Below are 17,455 nucleotides of genomic sequence, written 5' to 3' on the forward strand. Positions count from 1 at the left end.
AATCATTCTCAGTTCAGAGGTTTTCAGGGCCAATTCACTACCCGCAGGCAATCCATTAGCTTCAAACAGTGAAAAATAGTTGTTTTCCATACTTAAAGTTCTTTATGTCTTTTTCTCCTTGAATTGCATTAGTTGTAATTTCCCAGGTGTTGATAAACAACAATCGAAATAGTAGACTTTCTTTTTTTTTTTTTTGAATCTTTCAAATTGTCATAAATTTTTTTTCTTCCACGATTTTATTTAAATTCAAGTTGGTTAATATATAGTGTAGTATTGGTTTCAGGAGTAGAATTTAGTGATTCATCACTTACATACAACATCCAGTGCCCATTGCATCAAGTGCCCTCCTAAATGGCCAACACCTGTCTAGCCCATCCCCCACCCACCTCCCCTCCAGCAACTCCCTGTTCTGTATAGTTAAGAGTCTTTTATGGCCGCTTGCCTCCCTCTCAGTTTTCATTTTATTTATTTTTCCTTCCCTTCCCCCATGTTCATCTGTTTTGTTTCTTTAAGTCCACATGTGAGTGAAATCATGGTATTTGTCTTTCTCTGACTTATTTCACTTAGCATAATACCCTCTAGTTCCATCCACGTCATTGCAAATGGCAAGATTCATTCTTTTTTATTATTTGTTATATTCTAATTTTCTGCATGGCACATTTTATCATTAAGAATTTTTTTTCAGTTTATGGCCCATTTACTGATCTTTTCTTCTCTTATTTCTCTTCTCTTTTTTCTCTTATTTTTAGACTTTTTATTCAGAGAGAACTACTTTCAAAGATTATGTATCTTCATTTATAAATTTATATTACCTATGTTTTTTATTTATTTTCTTCTAATAGACTGTATGTTCTCTTGTTCCACTCTTAACATCAAACATTGAAATTTATTAGGGCATGTAGGTACCTGGCTGCCTCAGTCAGTAGAACATTCAACTCTGATCTTGGGGTCATGAGTTCAAGTCCCATGTTGTGTGTAGAGCTTACTTAAAAAAAAAAGTAAATATTAGAATCACTAAATCGTACACCTAAAATTAATATTACACTGTATGTTAAGTAACTGGAATTTAAATAAAAACTTCTTAAAAAAGAAATTTATTAGGGAATATAGAGATCAGATCTAACATTATTTTTTCTTAATTGTTAATCACAAAACACTTATGTCTTTAAAAGACACTCTAAGGTATCTAGGAATTAAAAAATGCAAGTTAAGTTGATAAAAATATTTTTATATCCTCAATTATGGTCAATGTCTTACAAAATTACAAAACTCCAGGATTATACTTTTGAAAGAAAGGAAGAACTCTTACTATGAATTTGAGCAGTATTGTGAAATTTCATACCAATGTAAAAAGACCTAAAGATAACTAGGTGTTGTAAATTAATATTATTTGGAGAAAGTATGTAAATATTTTAGAAAAACTTAAAATTATAAATAAAATCCAGAAAATGCACATACTTTATAAATACCAAAAAAATCAAAAGACTTCCTAATATAATAGCAATATTGGAGATATAATTTGGGAGAATATCATTATTAATGACATTAAATCTAAAATACATTAAAATACTGTGCAGAAATCCTGCCATCTGGGGCACCTGGGTGGCTCAGTCAGTTAAGCATCTGCCTTCAGCTCAGGTCATGATCCCAGAGTCCTGAGATCGAGCCCCGCGTCAAGCTCCCTGCTCCACTGGGAGCCTGCTTCTGCCTCTTGCACTCCCCCTGCTTGTGTTCCCTCTCTCGCTGGCTGTCTCTCTCTCTGTCAAATAAATAAAATCTTTTAAAAAAAGGGGGGGGGGAAGGAAAAGAAATCCTGCCATCTGTGACACCGTGAATGAACCTGGAGGACATTATGCTAAGTGAAATAAGCCAGACACAGAAGTACAAATACTGCATGACTCCACCTACATAAAGTATCTAAAATCATCACACTCACAGAAGCAGAGAATAGAATGTGGGTTGCCAGTAGCTGGGAGGAGGGGAAATAGGGAATTGTTGCTCAATGGGTATAAAATTTCTGTTGTGCAGGATGAACAATTTCTAGAGATCTGGTGTGTAACATCGTAGGTATAGTTAATAATACCGGATAGTACACTTCAAAATATGTTAGGAGGATAAATTGTGAGTATCCTTACCACACCAAAAAAACCACTCAGAACAATACAAGAAAACTTTGGATGGTGAAAGATATGTTTATTACCTTGATTGTAGTGATGATACCGCAGGTGAATGCATACGTGTAAACTTATCAACATGTATATACTGGATATGTGCAATTTTTGTAATCAGTTATACTATGATAAGGCTAAAAATAAAAGATGAACTTATGTGAAGACAAACTCAATATTTAGAAAGTCTTGGACACCATAATTGACAAATGAATGAAGACGTAGTATACATATACAATGGAATATTGCTCAGCCATAAAAAAGAATATAATCTTGCCATTTGCAACAACATGGATGAATCTAGAGGGTATCATGCTAAGTGAAATCAGTCCGTCAGAGAAAGACAAATGTTGTATGATTTCACTCAGATATGGAATTTAAGAAACAATATAAGCAATCAGAGGAGAGAAAAAGAGAGAGACAAACCAAGAAATAGACCCTTAACTCTAGAGAACAAACAGATGGATAGCAAAGGGGAGGTGGGTGGGGGTAAGGGTGAACTAGGTGACGGGGATGAAGGAGGGCACTTGTGATGAGCACCAGATATTGTATGGAAGTGTTGAATCACTAAATTCTACACCTGAAACTAATATTACACTGCATGTGAACTAACAAGGTTTTAAATAAAAACTAAAGAAAAAAAAAAACAAAAAAAAACACACACTAAAAAACAAAGAAAAAAGAGGCAAACAAAAAAGACTCTTAACTATAGAGAACAAACTGGTGGTTGGCAGGTGAGGGACGGGTGAAGTAGGTGAAGGAGATTATGGAGTGCACTTATCATGATAAGAACCGAGACATGTATGGAATTGTTGAATCACTGTATTTTACACCTGAAACTAATCTAACCCTGTACATTAACTGTACTGGAATTTAGAAAGTAATTTTAAAAATTTATAAATAAATAAATAAATAAGTAAATAAGAAACTCTGGGACACTATATTTATAAATTCCATTTTTGTTGAATTTATATAGGGACATTGATAATATAAATAAAATATAGATGATGATTAAAAATCACAACATTGGTTTGTTTTTCTTAGCAGGGGGAGCACCCAAGGTCCAGAGGATCTAAGATATAGAAATTACAGAAAGGCAGGATAATGAATGAACCTCTCAAAGATTAGAAGATCTGCCTGGCATTAGGGAATTCTTCATTCCCACAAGCAATGAGTAGAAAGTACAGGAGCAGGCATTAGGGAGGACTGCTTAGGGATGCAGACAACACTAAAGCAGTGCTCCTCAAACTTGGGTATGCATCAGAGTCCCCAGGAGGGCCTGTCAAGGCACAGAATGCTGGCTCCACACCGAGAGCATCTGATTCATTAGGTCAGGTGGGCCTGAAAATGTGCATTTCCAACAGGTTCCCAGGTGATGCTGATGATGCTAGTCAGGGACCACAATTTGAGAACCACTCATCTTAGAGACAATTTTTCCAGGTAGCAATGGTAACTACAATTTGTCAGCAAAGAAAGCCAATCATTAGTCGAATGAATGACTTCATGAATCCCCTGCATTTGGATTAGGGAAATTTCCATCATTCTGGGGAATGCTTATTTGGAGTGAATCTTGTGTTGCTTTTTTCCTCGTTCTGGGCCAATCCAGTAGGCCCATGGAAAGAGGAAATCAAACAGGAGTTGGAAATTTTCTCCTCGTGGGATTCACAGAGGAACTGGACCTGCAGCCTTTCTTCTTTGGGTTGTTTCTGTCCACGTATCTGGCCACCGTACTTGGGAATGTGCTCATCATCCTGGCCATCTGCTCAGACCCCCACCTCCACACCCCCATGTACTTCTTCCTCTCCAACCTGTCCTTTGTAGACATCTGCTTCACCTCCACCACCATCCCCAAGATGCTGCTGAACATCCAGACTCAGAGCAAAGCCATAACATATGCAGGATGCCTCAGCCAGATATTTTTTTTCATTGTGTTTGGATGCCTGGACAATTTACTCCTGACCGTGATGGCCTATGACCGCTTTGTGGCCATCTGTCACCCCCTGCACTACTCAGTCGTCATGAACCCCCAGCTCTGTGGGCTGCTGGCTCTGGGGTCCAGGTGCATCAGTGTCATGGGCTCCCTGCTCGAGACCTTGACCCTTTTGACGCTGTCCTTCTGCACAAACATGGAAATCCCACACTTTTTTTGTGATCTTCCTGAAGTCCTGAAGCTCGCTTGTTCTGACACCCTCATCAATAGCATAGTGGTGTATTTTGTGACCATTGTCCTAGGTCTTTTTCCCCTCTGTGGGATCCTCTTTTCTTATTCTCAGATTTTCTCCTCCATCCTGAGAATTTCATCAGCCAGGGGCAAGTACAAAGCCTTTTCCACGTGTGAGTCTCACCTCTCGTGGTCTCCTTGTTCTATGGCACAGGCCTTGGGGTCTACCTTAGTTCTGCAGTGACTTCATCCTCCAGGACGAGTCTGGTGGCCTCGGTGATGTACACCATTGTCACCCCAATGCTGAACCCCTTCATCTACAGCCTGAGGAACAGTGACATGAAGGGGGCCTGGGCACACTCTTCCACAGGGTGGTGCCTCTCGGTGTCAGGACTCTCCTGAGTAACTGGGCACACAATACTGAGGACCACAAATCTTAGTTTCCTTCATGCAATATTTTTATTTTTCCTAATTTTACATGTTTTCGAGCAAGACTTTCCTTGGTCCTTCCCTGCCCTCTATATTTCTTCAGGTTCCATCGTGGATTCCTTTTTTCACTTTGTAACCAGTCATTTTAACTTGATATGAATAGAACCTTCTATTTTCTCCATAATCTTCAGTGACGGTTTGGATTTCTTAAAAAATAAATCAAATCTCATGTGTTTGATACCCTCAAGGTGATGGGTTGTGTGCCTAATTGGGAAATGTTGCCCTGCAAACTCATTTAAAGAGATGTTTTCTAAGGTTATGTGAATGGAATCAAGTCAAAGATTTGCCTCCAGAACTATGAGAAAATAAATTCCTGTTGTTTAAGTCACCCAGCCTGTGGCACTTTGTCACGGCAGCCCTAGCAAACTCATCCACCCCACTCCCACAAGGAGATTTCTGCAGACACAGACCATTGACCATGGGCTACAGGCAGAAATTCTGGTTTGAGACTGGGATCCCAGGCAAAGCTCCCCAGAGTCAAATGTGGAGTAGGATGTTTTATAAGCTTCTTGCCTTTGCATGGACTTCTCCAATCTCTGACACAAATGTTTCCATGGTGACTGCAAAGAAGTTAAAGAATTCTTGGATCCCTTCTTCCAAGTTCTCTCAATTACATATGCCCAAGGGTTCTCTTAGGATCCTAAAGAGTGGGGGAGGAGGCATCCCCAAACATAACTGTGCTTGAAGGTCCCTTCCCCCTTGAGAGAGGTGAAGTTTAATTTGATTTAGAAAAAGCTTATGTTGTGTTTCTGGAACAAGAGGGTTATACAGTTGAGTTATACCCATGACATCGGGAATCATGTTACTCTCTATTTACTTGTGTTTTCCCCAAGGCTTTGTTAAGGTCTCATTTAATGTCCCACCTGGTTCATTAGGCTTGCCGGTGGAGTAAGGAGACAGAAGCTTCCTGAGGCCAGCATGGGGGTATCTGAGCCAACTGGTTTCGGGGTCAAGAGTTGGGACGACAAGACCCAGCTACTCATCCCCATGGGAAGCTGCTTCCTCTATTCCCAGCCATGGGTATATGAAGTAAAGGGTTAACTTGGAGGGCTAGGGGTACTCAAAGCCTGCATATTCCAGAGAATGGACTTGCCCTTGACTGGCTCCTGGGAAATAATCCCAGAGTCCTTGGAATATCCTCCTTGATAAAAGTGTCTTTGGGGCCCTGAGCCATGCCAGGTCGTCTATGCTGACAATGTAATTTATGGTGAATGCCTGTTTTGGTTCACCGGAGGCTCTGGACAATACTATATTCATTTGACTTCTGTGGGGGCTGAAGAGTGAGTAGTGAAGCACTCTGTGCCTACAAGACAGACTCCCAGTACAAATCCTGGACACCAAGGCTCAAGTGAGTTTCATTGGCTGTCAGTATTCATACGTGCTGTCACATATCATTGCTGAGAGAATTAAGGGCATCCACGGTATTCCACAAAGAGGGGACAACTGGAAGCCCATGTCTGGTGTCTTCTGGACCCTGCCCCAGGCAACTTTTGTCCTTGCAGATTTTAATCAGTATCGTTTCACTGCAGTAAGCCATAAATGCGAGCATCACAGCTTTTCCAAGTTCCACGAGTCCTTCTGGCAAATCATTGAAGGTCTTGGGAACCCCTGACCTAGAGGCCATGAACATTGTTTTATTACAATAAACAGTGGTTTTCCTTTACCTCTTCAATTCCACCACTCCTTGAGAAAATACATAACATGAGCTGACCCCTCAGCTTGTGGGACCCAAAACTGCCCTTATCCCCAGTCCCAGAGGAAGTATTTCCTCCCCACCTTGCTTACTGCCCTCCACAAGTTCTCCCCATGCTCTCAGAGAGAAATGGAGGCCTTGGACATCCTTTCGTTCCTGCTCCTTTATCTCGGTTTCCACCAAACAAGCCAGACAGAACGTGTGTGTTCAGCGCACGGTCATTCGGGCAGCGGGTCTTCCCTAGGACCCCCCACCCCAGCCCCATTCCCTCCTCTCTGGGCAGCAGAGCTGGAGGCCCCTCACATGGCACTCTCGTTGCCTCCCCGTCCCCTAGATGCCCCCTTCTCTTGTGCCATGAGTGACTTGTAGGGCTTCCCCAGGCTGGGGAGGGTGAGCTCGGCTTCCTGCAGCTCCAGCTCCCGCTGAGACAAATGCTCAATGACGGCTGCTCCGATAGAGTCCCCCAGGACATTAGTCATTGTGCGAAGTCGGTCACTGGGGAGGGGTGGGGAAAGAAAAGCCAGTGTTAGCCGAGGTTTGAAGAGCTCATGGAGGAGAGGGTGTAGCAGGGTGGAGGGGTTCCTTGTGCCTGGGAGTTGGGGCTCATGTTCCATCCACGACCACATAACCTCAAGCAGGTGCCTCCCCTCTATGTCCTCAGTTTCCCCTTCTAACAGATGCAGGTTGGATCAACACTGATAGGCTCACATGTGAAGTTAGCAATGCAATTCTTTCTTTTTAAGGATGTAAACATCTGATAGAAAAAATTCGAGGTTGTGGGCTGAACAGCATACAGGATGAGGAAGGTAACTACCATGAGTAAATCAGGCCAGACTGGAGACTGTCTAAATGGGACTCAAGTCCACCTGACAGCTCCCAAATGGGGAGGAAAGTCCAGACTTTTTTTAATGTAAACCTCCCATTTTTCAAAGGTGAGAATTAAAAACATAAACCAACAACAACAAAAATTTGCAAGCCAGCTCTGTCCCATGGATCACCTCTTTGTGACTTCTCCATAAAGCATGTACAAGGGCTTTTCAGGCTCATAGGTAAAGCCTCCATTGCTCATCTCCTCCCCATCCTACTTCCCAAGGTTAACCCTATGGAATTTGGGCTCTACAGGCCATGGTTTGGAGTATTCTCCAAGGCTTCCCTTCTACTCTAAAATTCTAGAACTCTGTGTCCTTGCTGGAATGAGGGTCCACGGGTTGGGGGTCTCACAAGGAAAGCAGGGGTGGGTGGGTTGAGGAAAGATTGCACCAGCATCTGAAGAACACTCACAGGAACCAGTCCACAGCTATGATCAGCGTGATGTCTTCAGTGGGCAGGCCGACCGATGTGAGCACAATGACCATGGTGACCAGACCCGCCTGGGGGATGCCAGCAGCCCCAACGCTGGCTGCTGTCGCCGTGATACTGTACGTGGACAAAGAACACAGGGAGGCAGGAGGTGGGAAGGAGAAGACGAGGAAGAGAGTGAAAAAGGGCACAACAGAAGGGAAGAGGTGGTTCCCTGGGAAAATCTTAAATTAAGTGCCTGAAAATAAAAAGCAGCCTTCAATAAATGTATTCTTTCAACTCATATTTATTGAGCATTTACTAGATGCTAGACACCTAGTAGAAACTCCCTTAGAAGAAAATCCCTGCCCAGACAGAGCTTACATTCTACTGGGGGAGACAGGCAATAAGCAAGATGATTACTTAAAACATATACTAAGGCAGATGGCATAACAGAGAAATGGTTTGGCCTACAAAAATCCAAACCGTGCAATTTTAAATAGAATAATTCAGGGAACACTTCTCTGAGCAGGTGACGCCAGAGCAAAGGCCTGAAGGAGGTGACATTTGCTGTTATATTTATAATGGCCACATTGGAACCTCTGGGTGATGAGGCCCAGGGATCCATCTTTCTTATAAGAGCCTCAGGTTATTAGGATCCACCAGCCATACTTTGGGAAATACTGGGCAAAGGGATCTCCCACGATAGTATGTGAGAGAAGATGGGACTGAAACATCTGGCCAGCTCCTGATAGCCTCAGGCTGCAAAGTCTCACCTTTAGCCTCATGGGCGGCTGGGCTCTTCCCACATCCCCCCTCCAACATTCAAAGCCTCCCTTGACCTCAAGCTGAGGCTCCCTCCACCCCTAGCCAAGCTAATGACTTCTTAGGTCTCACCTGCTGGCAGATCCCACTCAAGACCACCTCACCTGATGGTCGTGATCTGGCCCAGGTTGAGCTCATAGTTGTTGACTTGGGCGATGAAGATGGCGGCCAGAGCCTCATACAGGGCGGTCCCGTCCATGTTGACGGTGGCCCCCACGGGCAGCACGAACCTGGTGATGCGTCGGTCCACACCAAGGCCCTCCTCCAGGCAGCGGAAAGTGATGGGCAGTGTTGCAGAGCTAGAGGAGAGAGCCCTGGAGGCTGAGAATGGGGGGTGGCAGGGTGGGGCTGGAGCAGCCATGGGCCAAAGGAGGGATTCTGCTGAGAACACTGGGAGACAACGTGGGAGCCAGAGCAAGGGGAGGATGGCAGACACATAACATTTCAGAGGTTGGTAAATGTGCACAGAGAGGAAAGGCTCCTCATGATGCAAGAAGCACATGGCAGTGGGGGTCCCCTAGGTTGAAGGTCTCTTGATCCACTTAAAGCCAATAGCTTCAGGCTAATTACTTGACACTTGTGCATGCCACTAGTGAACTTTCCACTCCCAGAAAGGAAAGGACTAGGGGTCTGCTGACCTCCCACACCTGCAGGGTTAAGAGAGAAGAATTACAGGGACCCCTAATCCCCACTCCTGTAGCTCAGGGAGCAACCTCAGCTACACTAACCCTCCTGGTCTCTCCCCACCACTCCCCAGCAGGGGAAGAGCAACCCAACTGATGGGTGAGTTTAGCTGAAGGAGTGGACATCTCACTTGGAATTGGCCTGTCCGCAAAACACGTGCTCTGCCTGGTCAGCTTGATGTCATGCAGTGAGAAGCCTGGCCCCACAGAGAAGGCCTCTGGGGATCCAGCCCTGCGGTGATCAGTTGAGTTTCATACTAGGCTACAATGGCATCAATCCCATTGGCCAAAGACCAAAAGGCACATTCTCCCGGCAGAATTATGAGCAACAACAATGACATTATCCTTCCATCTGGTTGGCTCTTGGGATACTTCTCAAACTATTTTGAATTTGGATGATGGGGGAAAGGGAAGCTCTTTATTAACCCCATAAAACCACAAAGAAAAGGAGAAAGAAGCCAAGTGAGCTCCCAGAGACCATCTCGAGGGGAAATGAGACTCTGAGCTAGAAAATGATACAGAATATGGGGCAAGTTGGAACCTTGGTCCTAACATCAAAATTGGCAGCTGGTTCTCCTCCATATAAAATAGAGAAATAGAAAATGTGGAAAACAGGTCAGGAGAGCCAGCCTGGGACAAAGATCGGCACCCAGGTGTCAACTGACCTGCAGACTTTCAGAAGCCACTGACATTACCACACAGCTCAGATGAGGTTCAGTGTGGGAGATGGGGGGGGTGGTCAGGACTCCTAGGAGAGCCTGTGAACCACAAACAGTGAACCTCAGGAAAGTACCAAGGGCAGGGGATGAAGCCGTACCTGGAAGACGTGCCCATGGCAGTGATTAGGGCCTGCAGCATTCCCCCGATGAAGGGAAAGGGGTTCCGGTGGGTGATGAGGAAGTAGATGAGAGGCAGGACACCACCAGCATGGAGGAACAAGCCCACAATGACGGTCAGGGTGTACATGCCCAGCTGACCCCCCAGGACGGCCATGTCCTCCATCTCTAGGATCTTCCCAGCGATCAGGAACAGGATGCCCACAGGTGCGTACCTAGGCCAAGCCAGACACCTGTCAGAGCTCCCTCATGACTTCCCCTACAGATCAGAGCTGGCATCTCCAAGGCTTTGCCCATATAAGCCCGTGGAGCCAGGCAGCGCCCACCATACGGCACCCTACTCAGCCCCAACCTTCCCCCACACTGACAGACAGGGATGGGCCCCACAAACATATCCCACTTCCTCTTCCTGCTCACCCACAGTTCACACCCAGAACAGCAGGGAAAAGTTCCTACGACTCCAGGGCATACAATCTCATAAGGTCTCTCTTTCCTCCACTCCACCATTCAAGTCCCTTCCCAATAGTCACTGTCTTCGGGACTCTTTCGCTAGACGTGGCCCAGAGGTTCCCCGTCACTGGCCTTCAAACTTCCCTTATTCACCACCTCCAACTCTGTTTGCTCGAAATGTGTCACCTCAATGCCCCTGTTCTCTTTCCTGTAAGTGCATATTCTCACTCACTCACCGGCCCTGAGCTATTTCACCTGAATTTCCCCCAGACATCCCAAACCACGCGTCTTACCAAATTGTCTACTATTCAACCACTCTCTTGAGCACCTACTCTGCTCCAGTCACACAGCCCCTGCCCCTGTGGTGCTTACATTCTGATGGGGAAAACAGACGAGACACATAGAAATGCCTAATTAAAAACTTCGGGTGCTGAGAGCTGCAAAGCACAGCCCCTGAGTGGGGCAGCGTCAGCACGAGTGGTCGGGGAGGGCCTCCCTGGAGATGTGACATTCAGACAGAGGCCTGGACAATGAGAAGAGACACATCTATCTGAGGGGGAAGAATTGCAGGCACCACGTAAAGACCCTGAGACGAGCAGGAGCTAGAAGTGCTGAAGGAGAAGAGAGCAGACCAGTGTGGCTGGAGCAGCGAGAGAGAGGAGACCGAAGTGAGTTCTCGGGGGCTCACCTGTGCTCCCCACAAACCAGCGCATCTTAGTCTCGTGGGTTCCTGCCAGTGGTGCCTTCATTCACCTGTCACCAGGCTTCAGCTGTTACTCCTCTCTCCTTAGAAACTGAAGTCTATGCTTGGTTGTTCTCATGGTAGAGGCATTGGAGGAGGTAGGGACCTCTTGGGAAATTGCTACAACAGCTTGGGTCAGAAACGATGAGACCCACCCTGAGGTGGTGGGAAGGAGGATGTGGGGCACTTTTCCAGCCACAGCTGTATTCCCCTGGGCTCAGCTGGGCTCAAGGTGAGACCCGATGGGAGGTTGCTGAGCTGTCTCCCAGTCCAGACCTACCTCCATGACTGCTCTCTGACCCCCCTCCCCATCATCCTCACCTTCATCCTTCCTCCTCATCCACAAAATTCTTCAACCCTAGGTCAGTTGTATGGGGCTTCTTTCCTTCTACACTCACCCAGCTAACACATCTGGAGAAACTGCCAACACCACCACTATAAGTTTATGGTTTCCAATTCAGTTGAGCTTCCGTCTTGTCAGTCTTCTTGCCTATCCTTGATAAGCTACCCCTTCATAGTCCCCTCAGTTGCTTTTCCATGCCTTAAACTTGGCCTCTAGCCCCCTACACAACTTTCTAATTACTGGGGATTATGTACAAAGTCTCCCCCAGTTTGGCACTAGACAGTCTTGTGAATATCTTGCACCACCACTCCCAACTTACCCTGTGCTCCCACCTCCCTGAACTCCCCACCATTCTCCAGCCAACTCAGGCTCTTGCAGGCTTTGCATATTCTCTTCCCCCTGCTGGAAGGGCCTCTCTCCCCATCCCGTCCTATTGGCTTCCCACTTGCCTTTCAAGACCCAACCACGAGGTGACCTTTTCCATAACTTCCTTTTCACCTTCCCAGGCAGAGTTCACTGCATATCCCTCTCTTGGCTTTTCACTTCTCCATGTTCCCAACTCTTTTTGAATGTCCCTTTGCTCTAGAACCTTCCACCTTGTACTACATTTACCTAGTGTATGTCTGTCTCCTCCAAGACTTCATACGCTTCTGGGCGACAGGGATTGAATTTAGTGTATCCCTGTGTTCCAGACAAAGTTAGCCCAGGAAAATGTCTGGGGAATGAGTGAAGGAACAGAGAACGGTAAAATGGATGCACGCATGTATCAAGTAAGGAATAACTAATGAGTGGATAAACGAATAAGAAAATGAGCAAATGAGACACAAATGAACAGGCGAGCGAATGAATGAGTGTGTTACGTGAAGGAATGCTGGGAATACATGAGGGAGTGAATGGGAGAATAACAAATGTGGAGATGAATGAGTGGGTCAAAGAATGAGCTTGAATGAATACATGGCGGAGTTGTAAATCAATCAATCAATCAAGCAATGGCTTCATTAATGCGTGGATAAGTCTGTGAATGAGTTTATGAGTGAATGTATAAATTAGTAAATTAACCAATATATATATGAATGACTTTGGCCAAATGGCCCCAATGGCCCCTTGAGCAGCGGCCCCACAGCCTGACTTCCCAGTCCCAGCTCCACCTTTCCCATGAGCCATCACCTACCAGCCCTGTCAAAGCCCAGCACTCACCAGATAATGATGCCCACCATCCTCATAATAGCCTCATTGAGGCTGTCAAAGAAATCCCGCAGGACTCGGCCCTTGTGTTTCATGCCACCGATGACCAGCCCAAAGGCCACAGAGAAGACCACAAGGCCCAGGGCATTGATGCCATTGGCTGAGCCAGGCACAGGCACGGTCTCCTCGAAGCTCAGCACCTCCTGCAGGGTGCCCAAGGCCCAGGTGACATTTTCCAGGAGGCTAGTTCCATTGTCCATTGAGGATGGGGAAGGCATGGAGGTGCCCAGCTCAGATCCATTCTCTGTCCTCACGATGGTCCTGGTTACCAACCTCGTGCTATACTGCGTCTTGAACTGAAATATGGAGAGATCGGGGCCAAAATCAATTTATCAGAATCTCCTGAAGAAGTTTATGTAGAACACCAGTTCCTGGCTGCCACCCCTGGAGAGCCTCGTTCAGAGGACTTGACCAGTGCATAGAAGAACGAGGAATACATGAATGAAGGAGTGATCAACCAATGCATGGCAGAATGAGTATAGATTCTTCATTTCTCAAAGCCCCCTTCTCAAACGGATTCAGAGGCCTCTCTCCTCAACCATCTATGGTGAGATGCCCCGGTTCCTCCTTCAGCACCATCCCCAGGCAGCTCGTGGCCTAAGTCCTTTTCCGTTATCCTCTCTTGATCACTCCACCAATGGGAGGTACATTCTTTCTCCCAGACTCTTCCAAACACCCCTGTCCATTGCTCTGGTGGGCCCTTCTTCCCATCCCTCACCCCGGGACCACTCACTTGGCAGCAAGCTCCCCCCACCCTCCAAACCTCCTTGACCACACTGTGCACTTCCCCCTGACCTGTTTGAAGCAGGCCTCCACCAGGTTGGGCGGAAACATATTTCTGCAGAAAAACATCAGAGGAAGGGAGTGGTTAGACCTTGGGAAGGAGTCCAGGGTGATAATATCAAGAATAATAGCAACAGTACCAACCATAATAATGGCAGCCAACAAGCGAATGCTTACTCTAGGCCAGGTACTGAGCTAAGTGCTTGCCTATATATATGACCTAACCCTACGATAACTCTAGAAGTGAGCACTACTGAGGTCCCCATTTTATTCACAAAGAAACCACCTCACAGAGAACTTAGGGAAGTGACCCAAAGCTGCACAGCTCATAAGGGGTACAGATGGACCTCAAATACAGGTCTCTCTGAGCCCTTCCATAGAAACCTATGCTACCTCGCAGACTTCAATTCACACACATGTGCCAGTGATGCCTCAAAAAACACAGATAACTTGTGGACCTGTGTTTCCCCCAGTCAGTGGCCAGGGGATAACCATGGCAAGCTTGATCCTGGCTAGCAAAATCATGCTTCTTTGAAAGAATCATTCATCTTCCAATGGAGCTTGAGAATACCACACACCACTCTTCTGAGCCCATCTCAAGATGCAGCTAAAACCTCCAGAACCTAAGGGCCAAAAGATCACACCCGAGGAGTCAGCTACTCTCAGAGGATTTGTGCAAGGCTCCAAGGCAGAAAACGGGTACCAATAAACTAGATTCAACTTGGGTGTTGCATTTCCGGGCTGCGTCAGCCTGTCCCCTTTGTCTCTCCTTGAGTATGGCTTCTTGCATCTAGGGCCAGAGTTCCCATCAAAATTAGAAAGGACGTCACCTGACCAGGTCCATGAAGGCATCGGCTGTGGGGATGGTCTCAATGCGGCCCTCGCGGTGCAGCCCCTCCTTGGAGCCCTTCCCAGGATGGATGATGGTGACCATGAGGATGCCAATGAAGACAGCGATGACCGTGGTCACCATGTAGTACACAGCTGCCCGCATCCCCATCCGCCCTGTTGCCTTGTTATCCAGGGATGCCATACCTGGAGGACAGGTGGTGCAGCCCTGAGCAGCGCCGTCCGCACCCCACCACCCGCTCTTCCATCCATCAGCTCTACTTCCCTCATACCTCCAGCTCAACAAGCATTGCACCGAGCGTCTCCTCCTTCTGTGGCCACCCCAGCACCCACGCTGCCATCCTTCGACCCCTCTCATCATTCTTCAACCCCTATTCTATTTTCCATATACACCTTCCCCCCCATCCTTTATCCCCAAGCCCCACTCCACTAACCTTCCCTCTACTTCAAGCCAAACTTTTCAACCCCCACCCCATCCTCCATTGATGGCTACGTTACACCATGACGTCACCTTCATTCCAAACTCCTCATCCTGCTATTGACCCCAAGATGATATCTCCCTGCAGCCCACCTCACTATACACTATCTGTGAGATGCTTCTTTTGGTGCTCCATCCAAAATCCCTTTGCCAGGCTAACACGCCGCTCTTCGGCTGTTGCACTGTTGGCTGCTAACGGTTTGTGTGGCCACCTTCTCTGGAGAATGGCCCTCAGCAGGACAAAGGCTGCTTTGCCCAGAAATACCCCCACGGAAGACCTAAAGCCAAAGGCTGCCTGGTACAGGGATTCAAAAGGCCAGCTGCTTTGAGTCGGGCAGAGTTGGGAAGAACAATTCTGTAGCATTACTCCTGCTCCAGAGCTATCCAGGCGATAAAGCGGAGGCCAGCCTTCTTCTGAACCCACATCTCTGCTTAGATCCTTTCCCTGCCACATCTTGCTCCCCTCACTTCCTCATGGGTCTCTCTTGAATGCTATCTCTTGATAGATCACTTGTGCAAATAACCCCATCTTAGGCTCTGCTTCTGGGAAACCCAACCCAAGAAACCACTCTTTCAGGTCTTTATCTTCACCCCCATCCCAAAATCTGGAGGTTGGCGATCATTCACGTAGGGGCCAAATCTGGCCCCCTGCCTGTTTTTGTCCATAAAGTTTTATTGGAACACAAGCACACCCGTTTGTTTACAGAGGAGCCTGCAGCTGCTCCCGCACTCCCAGAGCAGAACTGAGTAGTTAGGACAGAGTTAGTATGGCCCCCACGGCTGAAAATGTTTACTATCTGGCCATTTACAGAAAAATTTCCCTACGTCTGCATAGCCCATCCTTATTTCTACCAGGGCCCCCACCCACCATCCTGTCACCTCCATCTCCAACACCTTCACCCACATCCCACCCCCTGACCATTGATGCCATTCTATCTTCCCTGCTGCCCTATCACAGCCTTTCTTTCACCTCTGGATGATGGTAAGCCCCTGGCAGGCTGGTATTTTATCTACATGAAAAAGCACGATAAAGTTGCTGAGATAAGTGGCATGGATCATATGGGGTCTGGAACCTGGTCTGATGAAGATCTCTGGGCTTTGGCCAAGAACTCCGGGCTAGGTGCAGGCTTCGTGTTTGAGGTCCTAAGATAGGGACATGATCCCATGCTTGCGATAGCTTTGGCTCCAGGTTTGAGCTGGGGCTCCGGGAGGGGTCTGGGAGGCCAACCCTGGCCTGGGCTCTCTCACCTGTGACCAGGCTGGAGACAATAAGTGGCAGCACCAGCATCTGCAGCATCCTCATGAGAAGCTCTCCAGGGAAAGAGAAGTACTTGATCTGACGGTAGGTAAGCTGGTACGGGCGCAGGGCAAAGGCCAGGCTGACCCCTAGGACCAAAAGGCAGGCTCTGTGGAATGGTTTGGGTCCCTCAGCCCCATTTGTGTGAAAGTGTCCTGGGGGGGGGGGGGCGGGGGGTGATGGCAAGCGCGCGTGCAAGTGAGAATGAGTGGGCGGAGTGACGATGTGCACCTGCGGGGAATTTCTCCGAGCCCCTGCCCCTCCCAGCCAGCTCACCGATGACCACGGCGCTGACGGTCAGCAGGATGAAGGCGTTCCGGCGCAGGAAGCGCAGCACGTGCTCCCGCGTCATGGTCTGCAGGCGCAGGCGCGTGCGCAGCGCTCTCTGCTGCAGGCTCTCCTGCAGCCGCTGCAGCCAGCCCACCCGGCCCAGCCGCTGGCCACTCTCCCGCAGGAACAGGCTGTTCCCGTGGCTGCTCATGGTCTATCTGCGGGGGACAGAGGGGCCTTCTGGTAAGGGAAAGACAGACAGCAGCTGTGGGGACAGGGGAAAGGGTTGAGGAAGCTGGCGAGGAACTCAGAATCCAGACAGGGGAGGGGCGATGTCCACCTGCTGGGGGGGTGCCCGTGCTGGGACACCTGAGAACACTGCCTGGGGTTCAGGGGTTACATCCTGGTAGAAAAGGGTCCAGATCTCCAGAATCCGCTCCCAGGCATGGCGGGGAAGGAGACCACAACGTAATGGACGCTTTTGCCATTCCTTGACTGAAGAGCCCTCCTGATTGCATATCCTCACAGCCACTGGGGGCTGTCCCAGTTCACAAAACAGACTAGCGAGCCTTTGCTGAGCGCCAACTGCATGCAGAGCCCTAGATAAGGCACCCTGGGGTTAGCCCCCCAAATTAATATGGTTTGGTGTGTGGCCCAGTGGTGTGACTAGTGGCCTTTCCACAACGACAAAATCAGCAGGTGCCTGGCAAACAGTGAGTGCCCAGCAAATACAAGTGCCCTGCATGAGTGCTCAGGTGAGCAGAGGGGCTGGAGGCGAGGTCCCCTGGGAAGGAAATGGTGACAATCCTTGGCCCCAGTGGCTCCTCAGGATCCATATTTTAAGGGAAATGTTATGTGCAGAATT

General features: G+C 47.7%; 2 protein-coding genes across 3 annotated transcripts; one reads left to right on the forward strand and one right to left on the reverse strand.

The window, feature by feature from the left end:
* Positions 1 to 3,781: 3,781 nt before the first annotated feature.
* Positions 3,782 to 4,769, forward strand: LOC125281553 (olfactory receptor 7C2-like). The gene is given in 3 exon segments (XM_048215314.1): positions 3,782 to 4,511; positions 4,514 to 4,675; positions 4,678 to 4,769. Coding segments are annotated over 3 exon segments (984 nt in total).
* An 18-nt stretch (positions 4,770 to 4,787) lies between these two features.
* SLC1A6 (solute carrier family 1 member 6) lies at positions 4,788 to 16,801 on the reverse strand. 2 transcript variants are annotated; one of them, XM_026490310.4, is made up of 9 exons: positions 16,597 to 16,801; positions 16,272 to 16,409; positions 14,527 to 14,731; positions 13,709 to 13,751; positions 12,866 to 13,209; positions 10,115 to 10,348; positions 8,719 to 8,913; positions 7,793 to 7,927; positions 4,788 to 7,006 (listed from the first exon to the last, which is right to left on the reverse strand). In XM_026490310.4, the coding sequence occupies exons 1-9, from the start codon at positions 16,799 to 16,801 to the stop codon at positions 6,811 to 6,813; spliced, it is 1,695 nt and encodes a 564-aa protein (XP_026346095.1). In that variant the 3' UTR covers positions 4,788 to 6,810. The 2 variants fall into 2 exon arrangements, with proteins under 2 accessions (XP_026346095.1, XP_048071267.1); XM_048215310.1 differs by lacking the exons at positions 4,788 to 7,006; positions 7,793 to 7,927; positions 8,719 to 8,913; positions 10,115 to 10,348; positions 14,527 to 14,731 and having other exon boundaries at positions 13,179 to 13,209.
* Positions 16,802 to 17,455: the final 654 nt, after the last annotated feature.

This window comes from Ursus arctos, unplaced genomic scaffold, assembly GCF_023065955.2.
Source record: "Ursus arctos isolate Adak ecotype North America unplaced genomic scaffold, UrsArc2.0 scaffold_14, whole genome shotgun sequence".
In the NCBI taxonomy this organism is placed as follows: Eukaryota; Metazoa; Chordata; class Mammalia; order Carnivora; family Ursidae; genus Ursus; species Ursus arctos.